This window comes from Daktulosphaira vitifoliae, unplaced genomic scaffold, assembly GCF_025091365.1.
Source record: "Daktulosphaira vitifoliae isolate Bord-2020 unplaced genomic scaffold, ASM2509136v1 Scaffold_4, whole genome shotgun sequence".
NCBI lineage: Eukaryota > Metazoa > Arthropoda > Insecta > Hemiptera > Phylloxeridae > Daktulosphaira > Daktulosphaira vitifoliae.
In genome coordinates, this window is record NW_026099575.1 from 33367972 (window position 1) to 33389454 (window position 21483).

The 21483-nt window shown below is 26.6% G+C and overlaps 2 protein-coding genes and 1 non-coding gene across 4 annotated transcripts; 1 reads left to right on the forward strand and 2 right to left on the reverse strand.

The window, feature by feature from the left end:
* Positions 1-120: 120 nt before the first annotated feature.
* Positions 121-10902, forward strand: LOC126904505 (uncharacterized). Of its 2 annotated transcripts, XM_050683592.1 has the most exons (9): positions 121-487; positions 7556-7606; positions 7673-7896; positions 8441-8646; positions 8734-8851; positions 8916-9224; positions 9289-9419; positions 9635-9849; positions 10102-10291. In XM_050683592.1, the coding sequence occupies exons 2-9, from the start codon at positions 7564-7566 to the stop codon at positions 10140-10142; spliced, it is 1287 nt and encodes a 428-aa protein (XP_050539549.1). In that variant the 5' UTR covers positions 121-487; positions 7556-7563; the 3' UTR covers positions 10143-10291. The 2 variants fall into 2 exon arrangements, with proteins under 2 accessions (XP_050539549.1, XP_050539548.1); XM_050683591.1 differs by lacking the exon at positions 9635-9849 and having other exon boundaries at positions 135-487; positions 10102-10902.
* LOC126904507 (succinate-semialdehyde dehydrogenase [NADP(+)] GabD) lies at positions 881-2778 on the reverse strand. Its single transcript, XM_050683593.1, has one exon. The coding sequence runs from the start codon at positions 2544-2546 to the stop codon at positions 1029-1031; it is 1518 nt and encodes a 505-aa protein (XP_050539550.1). The 5' UTR covers positions 2547-2778; the 3' UTR covers positions 881-1028.
* Positions 10903-17040: 6138 nt separating the features above from the next.
* On the reverse strand, positions 17041-17112 carry Trnae-uuc (transfer RNA glutamic acid (anticodon UUC)). The gene has a single exon. It is a non-coding gene; the product is annotated as a tRNA-Glu (tRNA).
* Positions 17113-21483: the final 4371 nt, after the last annotated feature.

Sequence of the window (21483 nt, forward strand, 5' to 3'; positions counted from 1 at the left end):
AATTGTAATAACAAATGATAAGTTTTTTCATTGTAAATCTGTTTCTTAAAAATCATGGAACAAACAGTCACTTTATCATGTAATATATTTTGTTCAGGTTTTTAAAGTTGTGTTTAACTGTGGATAATAAATCTATTTAATAACAAGCACATTATTACTTATAACTGAAGTTTTAAAAACTATTGAATTTAATCAATGTTTCTATTCGCATATTCAATTATTAATATCTGAATAACTCTCGGTCAGTTTTATCTAGGTATATAATTTTTTTGTGGTTTTTTTATATAGAATACCATTTAATTAAATTAAAACCATTTTTTTTAACCTACTTGACTTATATCTCACGCGAATATATTAACAATAATTACAATAAGACATTTGAACGAAGACTATACATTTTTTATAAGTATAAATAATTATTACAATCAGTAAAATAGTTAATTCAGTTGCAACTATATCATGAATGTTTAACTCAAACGACTAAAAAGTAAGTTATATAATTGAATTTCTTATTTATGCTTATTTTATGTCTTTGCTAAGAAAATAAATTATTATCTATGCTTTTTTTAAGTGTTTATCTAAATTAATGTCTTTCAAAAACTTAACTATTAAGTTTAGCAATATGTTATTACTAATTATCATTCAAAAATAATTGATGGTCAGAAATTTAAATGTAAAACTTATAACCAATTGAGAATATTAAAAAATTAATTATTTAACCCATAAATAAAATGAAAATAAAGAATCAGATAGTACACAATATAATTAATTATCATTACCAATCCACTTCGAATTAACTTATAATCTTATGCAAGTATCAATTTTGACTGAATGGAAAACTCAAGTAATGAAGGTTTAAAAAAGAATGCTATTGGCAATCATTATTCTCACTATTAATTATAATTAATTATAAATATTACCATTAACAATTCAGTACATAAATAAATAACAACTATAATATATCTCTAAAATTACAGGAAGACATAATTTCCAATGGAAGACATTATTTAATTTGTTCTTTATTTTGATTAATTTTGTTGGATATTTCCAAAACATATATATTTAATTTCAGTATAATCTTCTAAACCATGACTAGAACCCTCTCTTCCCAAACCAGATTCTTTAACACCTCCAAAAGCTGCTTCAGTGGATGAAATAATCCCTTCATTAACTCCTACCATACCAACTTCGAGTGCTTTTGAAACCCGCCAAACTTGAGATAAATCATTTGAGTAAAAATATCCAGCTAAGCCTCTATTAGTATTATTTGCTATTTTCAAACCTTCTTCCTCTGACTCAAAGCCTATACATACTGCTACAGGTCCAAAAATTTCTTCTGTGTAGCAAGCCATATTATCTTTTACATCCGTGATTAAGGTAGGTTCATAAAATCTTTCCCCATAATTCATAGCTTGTTTTCCTCCCACTAATATTTTTGCCCCTTTATTTTTTGCATCATTCACGATGCGGTCTACTTTTTCTACTTGACTTATATTTATCAATGGGCCTAAATTAATGCCACAATCTTTACCATTTCCCATAACTAATTTCTTCATTGCTTCCATAAGTTTATCTATAAATTTTGAGTATACTTGTTTTTGAATAAGAAATCTGTTTGCGCTAACACAAGTCTGTCCACAATTTCTAAATTTTGAAGCCATTGCTCCTGCGACTGCTTTATCTAAATCAGCATTATCAAATACAATAAAAGGAGCATTTCCTCCCAACTCTAAACCAATACGTTTTACTGTACTACTACATTGTTTATACAACAATTTTCCAACTTCTGTAGACCCAGTGAATGATATTCCATATATTCCTGGGCTTTCACACAATAATTGGCCAATTTGTGGTGTATTTTCTCTAGATGCAGTCACTACATTAAAAACACCATTGGGTATTCCAGCTTCTTGAGTAAATTTAGCTAATACTAATGCCATAATGGGCGTATTTTCAGCTGGTTTTATAACACAAGTGCATCCTGCTGCAAGAGCAGCTGAAGCTTTCCTTGTTATCATTGCAATTGGAAAATTCCAAGGTGTTATTAATCCAACTGGGCCTAATGGCTGGCGAATCATTAGAATTTCTTTGCTTTTTATAGGACTTGGGACATACTCACCATAATTTCGTCTTGCTTCTTCTGAAAACCATTCTACAAAAGAATTTCCATAAGAAACCTCGCCTAACGATTCTTGTAATGGTTTCCCTGCTTCAGCTGTAACTATTTCAGCTAAATAATCTTTATTTTTCACTAGAATATTATACCAGTTTCTTAATAAATCACTTCTTTCTTTAGCTGTGGTTGTTTTCCAACTTTGAAATGCAATATTAGCAGCATTAATGGCTATTTGTACATCCGTTGCATTTAAATCTGGTACTGTAGCAATAATTTCTCCAGTTGCTGGGTTAATAACATTGAAAGTCTTACCTGATTTTGCATTACACCAAGATCCATTTATGTAAGCTTGTGATGGCCAAGCTGATGAATGGCGATAATTGTACATTTTCAATGATGTTCTCAAAGTCCTTGTATGTAAAAAAAACATTTCTCCTTTTTAATAAGAAAATCTCAAAATTATTTTATGTTGTCAGAAGAAACAATATTTTCTAAAAATAAATATGTTATCGACCAAATAATTAAATTTTTACATAAAATTCATAAACCACGAATTCCTAATTAACTGAATACTTAACAAGTGGTTTTCACTATTCTATATAAGAGTAAACACTCGAGATGTTTACAATGATGTAGTGAAATACGGTTTTATAAATGGTTTGAAACCAATTTTTATCAATAAAGTAATATTAATGGGAAAGCGGCGGGTAGAGATTCTTTCCCCGACGAATTATCAGTGTTGCCAACAACCAACTATCTATATTTTACTCGAATTGTAGTTAGATATATCTTTAAAATTCAATATTTGTGAAAATGACCAGTATATATCTTTAAATGATTATTTCGATATCAAGAGTATATTAGGTGTTTTTTTATTAATAATTTATCAGTAGTTATGCTGTTAAAAATATTCAATATCAACAAAAACTTAGTTTCGATTTATTCGTATTACTGAATAAAGGAAGCTTCGTGCGGTGTCATTCAATTCAGCGTGACCCCTTTATTATAATTTCCTTATTAAATTCAGTAATTTATATTTTCACTGGATAAAAAATATTTATTTAATTTCTATGGTTGATATTTATATGCGTACACTGAATTTCAATCATTAAGATGTACGCATGTAGGTACATAATTAATAATTACATAATAAATAAAATTGTTATAGTATACCAAAAATAAATGTAAAATTGTCAACGTAATATTTATCTTATCGGCGCAAATATAGCAGGATATCGGAATTAGTATATGTATGAGAAAATACATAATAAACAGGGACATATTTATAGTTTTGACGCCCCAGGTAGTTATATTGTCAACCCTTTATACCCTCTATTTTAAATATTGTGGTTACAAAATAATAATGCCGCCCCTTAATTCCAAAAAAAGTTTACCGCCAGGACGATAGTACCTCCTAAATACGTCCCTTATAGTAAACATGGAGAGATTAGCTCTTTGTTATTCTGTTTGTCTAAAAACGTATTATGAAGAATAACTGATCGATTACCTTATTTAATAATACTTTGGTACCTATATAAAATTACTTTTATTTGGTTTTGAATGATGCTTATTATTACTATTGATAACTAATAAGTAGATAATCTTTAGTTTACCGTTTTTTAAATCACGCTAACGTTACAAGGTAGTAAATGTCTAGAAAGGATTATACAGACAAATTTTCGATTATAACTAGTACCCATTAAACTCTAGATTCGCACATTAAATTATACATTCGTATTTTTATTTTTATTTATTTATTTTATATATATACGAACGTAAGTCCTTAACAAATAATTTGCGCGTATGTAATTGTATCGTACGAAACGATAGAAAAATTGATTTTAATTTAAGAAATGTACTCAAATATATATATGCAATAACAGCCAAATATGTAAAAATATAAATTTGGTACCGTTCACAATTACTACTACATTTTTAAAAATCAAATGAGATCTTAAATTCTCTGTAAAAAATGAACATTTTACTTTTGCTTTGCATTTAACTATTTTTTCCCCCAAAATGTCACTTTGACACATTCAGCTTTAATTATTTATATTAAACAGGAATTATTTATAATTTTTATTTTATTCATTTTGATAGGGTCTAAATATATACAACTTTGTTGCAGGTACTTACTAAAACATAGAAATATTTTTTAGGGGAATGAACCTCCTAATCTTCCGCATAACTAGTTACAACATATTTCATAGTTATTAAGCCAATTAATAAAAAACAGTATTAGTAATATGTTCAAAATAACATAACAAAAATTTATAAACGCTTATAAATTTGTACCCAAATGATAATTTTTATTATGTATTTATAAATAAATATGATTCACGACTTTTTTGGATAAATGTACAATAGTTATCAATAACATATCACTTTTTTTACTGAAAGCAGGAGCAAACTGGGAAATTAAGAAACATCCAGTGCTTTACATATTTAAATATAATACGATGTATTATGTTCAAATATCATGTAATATCATGTGTATACCAATAATATAATGGTAACTAGTTTTAAATTCTGTTTCCTATTTCACTAGGATAGAAAGTTTATTGATTTATTAATTATTAATTAACAAATAATTAATTATGTGATTTGAAATAATAATAGAATATTTATTTTTCATACTTTAAAATGTTCTTTTCTACAAACAAAAAAGAAAAAACCAATAGTTAGACTAAATATTGATTTCTTTATAACTGAATGGAATTTGTTCTATTGGTCCAAGTCATCTCTAAATGTAAATTTGATAATACTTCTCAGATATTTTATAAAAAAAAATGTTATCAGGATTATTAGTGTTTAAAAAAAACCTATTCTCTCTTAACTGAAAAAAAAACAATGTATACAGAGTGATTTAAAGGAATAAACACTCAATTTCATTAAAACTTTTGAAAAATTAAAATTTTTATAAAGGAAAATGCTATTTGATCCAAAAAACTAATATAATTTTTGAACCCTAATGTTTTATTTTAATAACACGATAATAAAAAATCTCAAAAAATTTTATTCTTATAACTTTTTTTTATCTAATTCATTTTTTTGTTATTGTTTTTATAAGTTTTGTGATTTTGACCAATTTTCTATCTATCATTTAGTGTTTAACATGCAGTAGTGATTTATCTTAGCATTACTGGATATTATCTATCATACAATAATCTAATCTTTAATAATACACATCTATTAATACTTGCATACTATTTTACTACGCATACTACATTGATGATTGACTACTGTGGAGTAATTGTCTAATTACCATAAAAATAATTTATGGACCAGATAAATTTATTGGAACAGTTTGTTGTTTCCTCCGGTATTATTAATATTAAAATGAAATTAATGATGAATTAAATTTTAAATCCAAATCTTTAAACAATTTTAAAACGTAAACGGTTAATCATATAAAAAAAACATTGTTTGTAATTTTTTTCTATTACATAATTAAACAACAAATAGGAGTTCCGATAAAAAAAATTGAATTTTTTATCCTTGAATAAATCTTTGTAGAGTTTTTCTAATCAAATAATATTTTTCTTTACTAAAATTAAAAATCTTCAATAGTTTACGAAATGTTTCGAAATGAATCACTCATTATATGGGGTAATTGATTAACTATTTCTCACTTTATATCTTCTAAAATACAAAATAATGTACTATTTTTTCTTTTCAAAAGCTTATAAAACTATATAGATTTCTAATTAACGAAATAATTGTTCTCTTACCTCCTAACAGATATTCACTTGTGCTTTTAAAAATAACAACTTAAATATTTATCTGTTACACACAGTAGCACAACCAAAAAATAATTTCTGAAAGAAGAGTTATTACGGTTATTTTTTTAATCACCAACAATTTTTTTACGAAAACAAATAAACCAAATAATAGGTTATAACGTCTAAAAAACTTAATTATCACTAATAATTTGTAGGGGGTTGTACCCCCTAACCACCTCTGGTTGCACCACTGAATACACATCAAAGAAATTAATCTAATTAAGACAAACTAGATAATCAAACCCACAGCTCGCCTCCATTGTTAATTATATTTTGCTCTCTAGTAATTTTTTTTTCGAGTTATATCACTATTCTTATCGATCATTAAATTATTTTTAATTGATATATTATATAATTTAAATAATCTGATAATTATATTATCTACACAAAATTAAAAATGTGACACAGTTAAGATAGAGATTTCTATGTTACTTCGTGATATTGTGATTATGCGTGAAAAAGGGATTAGTCAATACTTTTCAGTAATGTTTTTTTTTTATACTAGAAACGCAAAAAATTTTATTTTTTGATATTTAAAAAAAATCTAATATATAATTTTTAACAAAGTAATTTTGCGATTACTCATGAAAGGGGAGATAAATCGACTTATCCTCAAGATGCATTATCTTCTAATTATATAATAGATTCTTTATGTTCAAAGAAAATAACACAGTCTAAAATTGCGTAGTGTATAAAATATAATGTATATCAAGAAAAATATTTATTGTCACGTGTAAAAATAGGTATTTTTTATTTATCGACTTATCCTTAATATGCCTTAAAAATTAAATTATTTTGTTAAAAATTGTAAATTTAATTTTATTTAATTACAAATAAAAATAAAAATGTTAAGGTGTATGGCATTCCAAAAAAAATTATAATCGCGATCTATGTGTGTAAAACCTCATAAGCATCTATACAACTGATCACACAATGAATATTGGTATTTGAATTAAATTTCCTTTGAGCATTTTAAATTTACTATCTCTCTTTTTCCTGCAGAATAATACGATTTGTAAGATTTAGTCATTGTATTTTACAAGAAAAACTATTTTTAAATCGATATTAATTCAAGTAATATTTTTATATTTCACTATTTTTTATTATTAAAAAATGTGGTATACCCTTGCAATTGTATATTGAAATACCAATAAATCCGTAAATATAAGACAGCCTTAGATAACCAATTGCTTAATCCACAAATAATTTTTTTCTTTGGATATTTAAAAAAGTATAGTTTGTTACCAAAGAAAAATATAAGTTTATCTAATTATTCGAAATATTACAAATTATTTATCATCTATATCACAAATTTATTTTAAATAAATAAAGTATTAATAATAGTATTTAAATTTTATGAATTATTAGCTAATGATGATAGCTATTATAACACAAACCCAACCAACATTAAATAATTTAACTACTTATTGTTGTAAATTGTGCCTCAACTATAATCTTGTCAAGTATAATAAAAGTACATTTTATTTTTTTGAAATATTCCAAATAAGTAATAACCTATCATGTCTAACTATTGTAAAAAAGAATGTTCTTTACAATGTAACTAATCGATTATACCTATAATGAATATTCTAACAATAAATTCACTACTTAATTTTATAATTACTTTATGGCTTATATTTTTAAATCTTTTTTACAGAAATAGAAATGTTGACGAAATTGCTAAACTGTTATTCATTATATATTGCTGGTAAATTTGATTGAATTTAATCTTAAACATATTAAATGTGGTAATATATTGTTTTATCATCTTTAGATTATCCAAGTATAATATCAGATGTATTAAAGGAGAAACCGATTTCTACAACATTGCTACCAATAATAACTATTATTTTTATTTACTACATTTATACTTACGTGCGAAAATTCTATCCTATCACTGTTAACTGTTGGTTTTGTAATTCCAACTTCAGTGTTCCTTATGAAAACAAATCAGAGTTTACTTGCTCACAATGTGGACAGTTCAATGGATTTAAAGATGTAAGTATTAAAAAATTCAAATTTTTTAGTTTTATAAAATTAAAAAATGTTAGCTATAATGAGATATATATGGCCACCTCAACACCACCTATGGTTTTTTTTTATTAAACTTTTAAATTACTTATTTCATAAATTCTTCTTCAGTCACAACTAAAAATAATAAAATGTGATATTATCTTAAAATAATATTTTTGATCATCAGTGTAATACTGATAATAGAGGGTACCTTTTTCCTAATAAGAAATTTATTTTTTAACTCTACAGAATATTTTCTTTAACTATAAACTAATTTTATTAATTTTATTATTAAATAATTTTGAATAAATAATCAATTATTAGATTAATGAAATCATAGTTTTCTTATATTTTTACTTTTTATTATAAATATGAAATATTTTAATTTAACTTGTATTCTTATTTAAAGAAATGAACTTAAATTAGTTTTCTACAATATTAAATTACATATTGTACATCATCTTTTTTATCAACTTGATTTAATAAAATCTTTTACTGAAATTATTAAATAAATTTTGATAAATATTAGGATGGAAGCTATAGTAAAGAAATTCTTGAACAACATGATGAAATACTCAATAATGACCATTTTGTTGTCTCTCAAAATAATACAAAAGAAAACAAAAACGGACTATGCAATAGATGTAATATTATTCAAGAAATAAAAATCAAGCAGCTGGCATCTTTTACACCTTCTAAAGAAAAATACTTTGACAAAGAAATAGACGCATTTAAGTAATTATTAAAATGATTAAAAATGTTGTTTTCAAAAAATTAATAATAATTTTAATAATATGTACATTTTATTACTACTAATTTCAGGAATAATCTAGAAAAAACTTTAAAATTGTGTCATAAATGTGACTTATACACCAAAAAAATTCTTTTTATACAACAACAACGTTATAGTTTAAAACAAATTTCAAATAGATTTCAAACAGTAATAAGTCATTATTTTTCATTGATTATTGAATTATTTACTAAATAAAATTTTTTTTTTTTAGTTGACATATAATTCATTGAAATGGCCACTTATAAGTTCAATATGTCTCTCTATTTTAAATGTATTATTTATATTTCACATTGAAAATGATCTAGGTACTAAATTTTTCAAATATTTAAGTTTGACTTTTCTAAATAACAATATTATAACTACTGATCAATTGATAATAATTACATGCATATTTGGTTCTACATTACTTATATATCAAAATTTCATGGAATTGGAAATATTAAATTTAATAACTATGTTTTGTTGGTTCTTATTAACAATAGTTAATATTTTTCATATTTTTGAAGATTATGCTATTAAAGTAAGAACTATTTTTGATATTTAATACTATGTACTGTGTTATATAATGTTTTCTTGTATTTTAGCTTGTACTTATAACTTTTGATATATTAATACCTACTTATACTTTAATGATATCTTTTACGACAAAAAGAAATGATTCTACCAACATTAAAATTATTGATCAAAACTGTTCATCATCTCCATTTGATACAAGGTAATAAAAATCTGAAATATATAAATATTTTACTTAATGTGAAACAAACTTATTCAAAATATATTTAAAAAATCCTTTATTTATTTGGGCATTTTTATACTCCACTCAAGTAGATCAATACATATATTAATAAAAGCATTATTATAATGTAGCTTAATTATAAAATGAGCTATCTAGTACCAATTTGATTTTTACCATAATAATCATTTTAATAGAAAAGATATCTCACCAAAATCATATCTTTGGGAAAACCATTATCAACCTGGGTCAAGTAATGAATTTATTGTACGTCTCCCAAGATTCAAAGTGGCCCATGTACTTAACAAAAAAATTTTTCTTGAAGCTATTTCAAAACCAATTCAATATACAACAAGAGATGAGTATGATAACATTTTAGAAGCCCAAAATTTGATCTCGCAAAAAAAAAATGGTATGTTTACTTTAAGTTCTGAAAAAAATGTTCAAGTATTTAAAAATTCTATGTTTTACGTGTATTAATGTATTTATTACGATTTATAATTATAATTGTGTTATACTTCTTAAAATTTACATTCCAAAATCATAATTTTTTCTGCTAATAATTTTTATTGAAAATAAGTTTGTTTCACTAATAAATAAAATAATTTTATAAATCTTCAAAAAAATTTTACTTGTTGATACATTGTATTATTGTTATTTTTAGTGAAAATGAATCCCTTAAAAATTGTGATACCTCAGAAATGATGGAAGTAGATTATGATACTCCTACTAAAAAAGGATTAGAAAATAAGCAAGTTAATAATTTATTCCGTAGTATGAAACTCAATGATTACAACAGCCAAAAAAGTTTTATTAAACCACCAAAACTATTTGCTTCAAATAATCGAAACAAACTTTCTGAATATACTTTCCCTTCATCTGGATTTTATCCAACTTACTCTACAAAAAGTGATTATGAATTTGACACTAGAAGCTTATATTCTCAACACAGTTGTCATTCCATATGCTCGCCTTATTACCATCAGGCTGTTACACCTTATCATTACTATCCCTCTCCACAGCAAAGTCCCTTAAATTTATCACAATCTTCTAATATTTCCAATGTACAATATGGATCTGAATGGCTCAAAATGATTATGTACTCTATTCCCGGTGTCATATTACTTATATTACATTGTTATTTACTATATGACTTAAAAGACTTAATAAAACAAAAGTGAGACTATTTTTAAATTTGTAAATATTCTATGTAATGAAAATTATTTTTATTTATTTAATTAAAATTATTAGAATTTGTAATTGTATTGGTTATAATTTATAACTGTAATAATAGATTTACTTTGTATTTAGAACTTTGTGTAGTTTATGCTCTTATTTAATAAAATTTGTGATTGTAAATAGTATTGTAAAACATAATTAATTTAACTTTTATAGTTTATATGCGAAATATTATGTTTTAAATGTTAATTGAGATAATTAAGCATTATGATTTAATATGATAACACCTTGTTTTATTTTTATTAATTGATTTTTTTTTCTACTGAAAAATGAGGTCTTCGAATTTAAAAAATTGTAATTTTCTTACTTCATAGTAGAAAAAATGTGTTACGGAGTAATACAGTCACTGGCAGTACCCCAGTCTTTGGCAATTTTTATATTTAATATGTCGTAAACTCTATGATGTAGAATCTTTTTAAGGTTCTGAAAAGTAAACTTTTGTTTCTTATTAAGTTTTATAGTTAATTCAGAAGACAAAATATTATCTAAAACTTAAATAAATTATTTTTCAAACATTAAAATAGATTACTAAAACTAGTTAGTGTGGTGCAAATGTCTAATTCTGTTACACTAGTCCTCTTTTTTCTTATGAACTTACAAACTTACAAGGTTTTTAATATATTCTTTTTCAGGAAAAGGTTTACTCAAGTAGTTTGATCTTAGTGTGGACAAGACTTTACATTCGCACATAATGTGAAATGAGTTTTCCTATTCTACTCCACACTTCACGCACAATAGTGATTCCGATACTCCCATTGCGTAAAGATGTTTAAGCAAGTGACCATGTCCTATCAGTAGACCAATCAAAGTGCTTATTTGTTGTCTAGTCATGCTATTAAGATCACCCAGCAGTAGACCTGATGAAAATTTTAGATTGTCTGGGTACTACCAAGTACTTCCAGATTTTCCTGTGTTGTTGTCTGCACCAATTATTGCGCAGTGCTTTAAGCAATTGCTCAGCAAGTCCTACTACTGGTTCTGATCCTATAGATATTCTCTGCTCCTTTCCTGGTTAGAAAGTTAGCATTTTCATTTCCAGTGACACCGTCGTATCCTGGTACCCACGCTAGTGTAACTTTGTTGAACCTCGATAGTGATTCTAAAGTTTCCCTGCATTTGAAGACAAGTTTTGAATTCACCTGGTCATTACAGAGTGCTTTCAAAGCCGCTTGACTGTCATTTTTTGTAGTTATAGAAAGAAAAAAAGATAGTATCTTTCTTTTCTTGTATACCAGCAGGTTCTGAGCCCCTACCAGTATCGCCATCGCCTCTGCTTGGAAAACAGAGTGTGTTGTGCCATACTGACATTTATTCATGGCTTTAGACACCAAATGCTAGCACCTACCTTTCCTGATTTTTTGGATCCATCTGTATATATTACAAATCCTCCTTTTCAATCAGGCGGTTAATATTCTATTCTCTACCTGTAGTGATTTCCACTTTGTAGGAAATGTTATTCTTAAGAACCGGTTTGATATAGTCCAAGGAGTAGAGTACCATGACTGTCTAGTCCTGTTCTTCTAGTGAACATAACGACCTCTGATTTATTTGGTTTACCAGATAAATATACTTCCAACACCATATATGTATAGTGTTTAGTCTTTATTGTGCTAAGTCTATGATAGTGTCTGGGAAATTACCCACCACTGCTATAACTAAATCATCAGCATAGGCTTGTGTATAACAGTATTTGTTTTACTCGTAAAACTCCGCCTTGTGGGCATCCCTGTTTAACACTCTTAATTACTTTGGTTTGATTGAGCTGTCCCAAAATAGAGTGTTCCTTAATCATAGTTTCTATCCACTTAGTAATAAGTGGTTCTATTCCATATTGTTGTGCAAATTCACACATAGCACCGAAGGGAGTATTGTCAAAAGCCCCCTTGATATCCAAGAACACACCTACTGCATACATTTTATTCTCAACAGCTTTCCCTATCTTAGTGATTAAGCAGTGTAAGAGCTGTATCAGTAGATTTCTCCGTTTGATATTCATGTTGGTTTTCATGTAAAGGGTTTTCCTTTAGAACCCCCTTCTTAATGTACCTATTAATAAGTTTCTCCATAATCAGAGTCAGGAAAATTTGTGTTTATCAAATGTGATAATGTTTTATTATCGTTATTGGTGAACATGCCGTCTGGCAGTAGTATTGCCTCGACAGTTTTGTTTGGTCCATTCCTTAGTGATCACAGAAGTCTAGTTGCTCTAGGGAATTGTAATATATCCCCACAGAACTTCTTCCAGATTTCTCTTTTGGACTTTTTCAATGTAGATTAGTAGTTGCTTTGGGTGTCCTTATAGGATTCCCAGTGTTGTTTCAAACCTGATTTTATTGCTTTATTTAAGATCTTACGTGAACTCTTTCTTAACTTATATAGGTTTGCATTTCACCAAACTACATCCTGTCCTGTACCTTTCTTTTCTATTAAAAGACAGTTTTCTTTGTAAGCCGAGACAATAGAGTCATGTAGTATATTTACAGCCCTTTCAGTACTCTGTCTCGACTGTAGATTATTCAGGTCATGAGAAAGATATGCCCTGTAGTTGTCCCAGTTTTTTCTTTTCGGGTTCCTATAGTACTCCGTCTCAATTTTGATAATTTCCAAAATGAATCGTAAATACCTATGATCAGAAAGAGAAGGTTCGGAGGACACTTTCCACCCTTTTATCTTTTGAAGTAACCCTTTTGAGAAAACTGTCAGATCAATAACTTCTTGCCTGTTTCTGATTACATAGATAGGTTCGCTACCTCTATTCAGTATACTGAGGTCTGCAGTCAACAATAGATCCATTATTACCTCTCTTCTTTGGTTGATGTTACTGCTCCCCCAAATAGTGTGGTGAGCATTAGCATGCATACCTAGGATGAGTTCTAATTTCTCATTTTTACAATAATTAAAGAGCATAGTTAGGTTGGGTCTATTACCTCATATAGTAGGTATCCTGAAGCTACTATAATATTTTTACCATCGCTTAGTGTTACTCTAATAATAGTCAAGTGTGCACTTGATAGATTAAGTACGAGGCTAGCTTTAACTTTTTCGTTAACCAAAATGCAAATTTTTGGTTTATTTGCTTGTTTATGAAACAGTTTAAAATTCCTTAGGTTTAGCCCCTTAATCTGGTCACCATTTATCCATGGTTCCTGAATAAGTGCTATTTGTAAGGGTGTTGCATGCCTCTCAATTAGTAAGTAAATTAGTAAAAGTAATACACTACTGGCCCCCTTACTGTAATACAGATTTATTTGAGTGAATTGAATTCTATTGTCTGTGGGTCTAAGTTTTAGACCCTAGATTTTGTCAGCTACTGCTCCCAATTGATCTTGCGACTCCTGGTCTGCATTTGTTAACGTTGCTGTCTCTTTGCTAGTAGACGGTTCACGAAATGTCCTGTTGTTCGCATTGCAACTTTCAAACTAGACAATTCTTTTGCGAAGAGCCGCCAATTCACGCTCTTGTTCCGACAGGTTATCCGTAGGATCCCTGTTCGTACCAAGTTCGTTATTTAATGGTATTTGTATGTATTTATCCATATAGTTTCCACGAGTAGTCGAGAAATTAAGGTCCATCACTGCAGAGCTCGATACTGTGATAAGACTGTATACTCTATGGTGTGCTAGGTGCCATAGAGGATCCTAATGATCACTTTACCTTTCGACTAAATACCATGTGACAAGTTAGCAACCCTTTCACTTGATATGATTGAGTTAGAGGGCCTATTCGCTGTTAGCAAGCAGGTATGCCCAGGCCTACCAGTCCCAACTAGCCAAAGTCATGACCGGCTGAGAGCAGTGGTACGTATTGCCACTCCCACTGAATTAACTAAGGTCCACGGGGTTGTTAAGCCCGTGATCCTTACGAATCCCCTTGCGGGACTTAAGGAACTTAAACTGATTTATATTATTGAGTTTGTCACTGATCAATTTTTAATTTTTTGGTACATAGCTTGTTATTAATTCCAACTCCTCAAATTAAAATCAATGTTTAATCAAATTATAATACATCACTCAATTTGTTTTTTTTTTCAATTTCTTAAAATTGTTTATGTTATTTGTTTTTAAGTTTTGAATTTAGATCCCTGTTTTAACATTGGTAAAATTGTCTTTTCTCCTAAAGAAATTTAATACTTTAAGCATTTGTGTTGACTAGAAATTTAACACACTTATTCAAAATAATATTTAATTAATTAGAGTCAAATAGTAATTATCTCAGTATTCTCCTAAACATAATAAATCATGTATACGTCTTATCCACCCCGCCCATTATTTATATTCAAGCTGTTATAAAAGACTATTGTAGTAATAACTTATTCAATGCAATAATTGCAAACTTAACTTATATTAATAACCGGTTATATATTAGAAATTATAAATAATGTTTCTCTCTTGTATTAAGTATTAATAATGTCTAAATAACCGAAATTTTAAAAAACATAGAATTAATATTAAGTTTATTAAAAATATTTTTTTCGAGGGCTAAATGTAAAGTATATAAAAATTCATCTCACTTATATGATTTACTTAAATAAATCATATAAATAAAAAAATGTGTATATTACCCATAGTTATCTTATGACCAAAAAAGATCCTCCAACCTGTGAATCCTGTAATACACGACTTACATTTAAACACATAATGTCAGAATGCATCAATTTCATGGAAAGCAAAAGACGGGCTGGATTACCAAAACTTCTTTCAGAGTTTCTTGGACTAGAAACTAAAGCAATTGAAGCCACCCTAAAATGTATAAGAATGTCTGAATTGCAAAACAAAATATAAAATACAAGTCTCCATAAATTTATTGTAATAATTCATGTATTAAATATTAGTAATAAATTGTAAAATACATAAATTGTAAAAACCTAAATTGTAATTGTTTACCCAATAGCCTATGTTACCTGTGTACATATATGATCAATCTTAACAACGAAACATTTTATGTTTATCTCTATATTTAATTAATAATGAATAACTTGCACTAGTATATTAGGAAAATAAATTAACTAGAGACACGTTATAAGTTTTCTTGGTTGTTCAATATAACGAATTTTTCTTCAAATTTCATTATAAGGGACTTATGTGAATTTAGTGGTTGGTGGCCACTTGAAAAACTATAGAGGGACAACAACGTAAATTTTTTTATGACACCTGAATATAAGATCACATACAATAATTCTTATGAGTTCCAAGTAATTAATTTAGATATATGTAAAAAAAAATCCATACTGGTTTATAATATAAATTATTCTATCCATTGAAATAGAAAAAACTTATACATTTTTTGTTAGATACCAGTATGTTTATAACATAATAATGTCAATTCTTTTAGTTGGTGTTTTGCATTTGACGGTTCTTATATTTTCTCTTAAATTTCCAAATTTTCGACCATATACTTACACAGTTAAATACTATTTAGTTTAGAAATTATTATCATATTTCTTAATTAATCTAAACGATACACTACTATTACGTTGTAAATCAAAGCATTTCATTAGTAAGTGGCACATCGGAAAGATATTTTATTTTTGGCGATTTATTGCTTTAAATCAAGGAAAACATTCTTAAGACTATAAGAAAAAAAATTGGCCGACGAATCAAGACATCAAAAATAATTTTATTATTTTCTTTCTTTAAATAATAATTACAAAATTAAATACACAGAATAATTACTTCACAAATATTAAAACTTAAATATGTGAAATTCAAAACTATTGAATTTCCACTAAAATTTAAAAATTATTTTCTTGGATGTTTATTCTCCGATAAATGCAATAATTATGGTTATGTAGAGTATTTAGAGATAGACGAAAATATATTATTGTAACAATGTGTATATATTAGAAACTAACGACAGAAATCTAAAAATATTTTTATGGCAATTAAAAATTAAATTGAACAATAATACATATTTTTGAAAAGTTATAACATAACTGTGTTTATTTTAAGCAATCGTAAAGTACGTCTCAATACCACCTCGTTAAAAACTATACAATAAAAATACTTAAAAAAGGATTAAAGTAAAAAAATACAAAGGACTCTTTATTTAACATGTTTGGACTGCAATCTGATTTTCATAATTATATTATATTAAGTTATTGGTTTCAATATTCATGAAATCGGGCATTAAACGCACAAAAAGTCTTCAGATTCTACTATATTAACAAAAATATAGATCAATATGTTTGTATTCGCGAGTAATTAAGTTATGATAAACGGATCAGACTGTATATTTTAAAATCTAAAAATAGTATTTTTGGATAGTTGACAAAATTATTTAAGTTTTTTGCCAAATGTATAAACTTGAATCAAGAAAAATATGATAGAAATACATTTAATGTGTTATCTAGACTCTAAAAAAGATATTCCGGTACCGGGAATCGAACCCGAGCCTCCTGGGTGAAAGCCAGGTATCCTAGCCACTAGACCATACCGGACACTGAAATAAATTGGCATTTTGTATAACTTTTAGATTACTGTAAATTCTTATACGTCTTAAATGCCAAATTTAATTATTTAAAGTTATATTTGTTATTCAGTTCCAATGAAAAGCTGAGAAGAAATTTTAAACTATTGTCATTAACACGCTTATATTAGTTTCACCTGTATATATGTTTATGTTAGTAAGTTTATTTGTAAGTTTTTAACTCTCCACGCGCCATTTGTTATTATTCCTGGTATCCCGTCGTCTATGGCCTTGAAATTAGACTGTCGCAACGCATTCACCCCATCCCGACAACACTATTCCTGCATGATTTTTTTTTTTATTTTCGTACCCGTACATGTGCGCGTGTCATCAATATTATAAATATATATATATATATAAACAAATTTTTAGAGTTTATTATGAGATATAAACATTTAAAGGTTCAAATTTTTTTGAGTTAATATACATGTATAATACATAACGGATTACAAATACTGGTAGCTAATTGGTTTTTTATGACGATATTTGCAGGTATTATCAATAGTAGTAAGACACAGTTGTGAGTTTATAAATACACTAACTGCCAATACAGAAATTATATTTATTGATAGCCATAATTGACAATAAATACTCCGTTACTGTCACAGCGATGTCATAAAAAACTAAAAAGTGAAAAATTAATATAACTTAAAAAACAGTCGGGCGCTCAATATACGAAAAATATGGCACAAAACACCCACACTTTTATTCACAATAATACTAGTATTTTTCGTTCATTGTTGTTGTAAGCTTATTTTGAAAATTATTTTTAACTTTTTAGTTTAATGTGCTCTAAAAGCATGTTTTTTAGTTTTTTAAACTATATTTAATTTTAGTAAGCATGGTACCCCTATACTTTTACATTTAAAGTTTATATATGCAGGACATTTTAATATGTTATTTTAGCTTCGATGCGAAGCTGAGAAGGTATTAATTTTACTATGATGTGTTTTTTTTTTTATTTTTTTTTTTGTGTCTGTGAACGCTCAATCTCAGCTCTCGCTGGACCGATTTTGATGAACAATATGTCAAAAGATCACAAATCGTATCTAGTCGAAGACATTACCCTCAAAAATTGAAAAAAATTCCCTCGTTCCCCGTAAACGGGGGAAATCCCCCAAAAAATTACAAATTTAAAAATCGCTAATTTTCGATATTTTTTCAATTTTTTTTACTTAAAATTGCCATAACTTTTTTAAAAATGATCGAATCAATATAATTTTTTTTTTTATAGATACCTTAGATAATTACCTATCATTTTATATATTTTTGTGAACATTTGACCCTTTAACAGCCCAAAGGATGGGGTTTCAAAATGGTAACTTTTTTACAAAAAATTAACTTTTTCAACTTAACTTTTGAAAATGTTCCGGAAAGACTGACAATTTTATATATACCTTAAATTAAAGCTAATGTAATATACTTTAATTTGAAAAAAAAAAATTTGACCTCTGGACTTGTCTTCATGGTGAAAATGACTACCGTATGCAAAAATATGCTATTTTTGTGAAAAAATTCTTGATATTATATTTTACATTTTTTAACATTATGTTGCTATAACTTTTTAAAAAATGCATGAATCAACTTTATTCTTTAATGATAAATACTTTATATATACTTCTTTCATTCGACATACTTTTTTTTAAAATCGGACCATTTCCCTTTATACAGGGGGGGTGCAAACCTTTTAAAATGCGTATAGAAAGTAGAACTTTTTCAACTTAACTTTTGAAAATGTTCCGGAAAGACTGACACTTTTATATATATCTTAAATTAAAGCTTATGTAATATACTTTAATTTGAAAAAAAAAAATTTGACCTCTGGACTTGTCTTCGTGGTGAAAACGGACATCAAAGTTAAAGAAAAACGTACGATTTCCGTGAAAAAAATCTCGATTTTATATGTTATATTATTTAATTTATATTTTATATAACTTTTGGAAAAATGTATGGATCAATATTATTATTTTTTTATAATAAATATTTATATACCCCTTTCATCTGGCACGCTTTTTTTGTAAATCGGATCATACCCCTTTAACAAGGGGGGTCAAAACTTTAAACATGCGTATTGTTACTACGATATTTTCAATTTAATTTTTGAAAGTATTCCGGAAATACTGACACTTTTAAATATATCTTAAATTAAAGCTTATGTAATATACTTTAATGTGAAAAAAAAAAATTTGACCTCTGGATTTGTCTTCATGGTAAAAATGACTACCGTATGCAAAAATATGCTATTTTTGTGTTAAAATTCTGGGTTTTGTATTTTATTTTATTTTAAAATACCTGACAAGGGGAGTACAGATTTTCATAAATATTATATAAATTAAAATTGATATAGTATAGATAGTTAAACTTATTTAAATATGTTTGTTTCTTTTAAGTCGAGAAAAATAACTTTGAAATTTGAACTAGCTTAAATAGCCAATTTTTCAACCGCCGGAAGCAACGTACGGTTGCCGAGTTGGTAAAATTTATGTTTTACACGCTTGGGGTACGAGGTTCCAACCCGCATATGGCAATGAATTTTTTGCATTTTTTCTTAATTCTTTTTAAGTTAGTATAAATTTTAACTCGTTTGATTTTTATCACATTTAGATTCAATAACTTCAATAAAGATCAAGGATCCCATCACTTTAGTCGCCCCTTGCAAGAAGAAATTTCTTATTCGTATTAAAATTATTTTACTATATTTTAAGTTTTCGCTTCGATGCAAAGCCGAGAAGATATTTTTTTGTGACTATCATTTATTTTCTCTGCTCTAACTTGACCTACTTTTTTCAACAATACGTCAAATTACTACAATTCGTATCTAGTTGAAGATATTACTCTCAAAAATTGAAAAAAAAATTCTAATTTATCAATTAAACAGTTAGTTATTACATCGTCTCCATAAAGACAATTAAAATCATTAATTTCTAATGTTTTCAAAATATTTATTAACGAATGAAGTTTGATATGATAGGTTTCAACTACAAAATTAAATCATTTTACTTTGTAATTTAATAATTTTATTACTCTGTTTGTGTGTGCTACTATTAGACTATAATATTCAAATTTTTTTCTAACGTGTTGCTATATAAATCATTTCTAAAAAAAATGATTGTTTTTTCTCCTGAATTAACAATTGATTTTTACAAATATAATCAAATTTTATAATAAACTCAATTGAGTAAATCTTTTTAACAACTTTGTTTTGATTGGTACATTTAGTTAAAGTAAATCATTAAAATTAATTAAGTTCTCAATATTTCAATTATAGAATCTTTTCAACAAACAACAAAAGTTCCTAGGAAATTATTACTATTACTTCTATTTAAGTTATCTATTACCATAAAAATGCAAAAAAATATTGAGCTTTTCTGATAAATTTACAATAAATAGTAATTATAAAACTTTCTGACTGCATATTGATCTTAACGATACAATTTTTTTAATTGTCATAAAATTTTCTATTTAATTATGTCAATGTCAAACTTACCAATTGAGCTAAAAGTTATGGTAAAATAAATTTTTTTTTTTTTTTATAAACATTTACAACAATCAACTTTAAACGATTAACAAAATTGGTTAAATATGTCATTTTCCTTATTTTTAACTTATTAATAATCAAATTAATATTAAATATTATATCAAATCAGTATTAATTTAAAACAATTTTTTTTGTTCTTAATTATTTTTTTTTATATGTAAAAACTATTTTTTAATAATATTAAAACTTAGAAGTTATAGAAAAAGTCTAATTGCACATTTTAAAACATCGCGAAAAGTTGATTTAGAATAGTATATTTTTGTTTCTGATGGAAGTTCCTTGTAGTCCAGTGTATAAAACTTATAACTTTGTTAATTGTTATAACTTTATCAAAAATGACCAAATCAGTATATTTTTTTTTATTTAGATGCATGTCTTTATCTATCATTTGGTTTTTTTTATAAATCTAACCCTTTACCTGCCCACAAGAGGGATTCAAAATATTAACTTTTTTTTTTTTAGTTAAAGTAAATCATTAAAATTAATTCAGTTCTGGATATTTCAATAGTAGAATCTTTTTAAATATCAAAAATTACTTAGAAATGATTACTATGATTTCTATTTAAGTGTTCTATTACGATAAAAATGCAAAAAATAATGAGTTTTTCTGATAAATTTACAATAAATAATAATTATAAAACTTTCTGACTGCATATTAATCTTAAAAATAACATTGTTTTAATTCTCATAAAATTTTCTATTTAATGATTCATTCTAGTCAACGAAGGAGTAATTTTGCAGAATAGCAGAAAAAATTCCCAACAAACTTTTTTTTTTTTTGTTTTAATTAGGCAATTGGTGGAT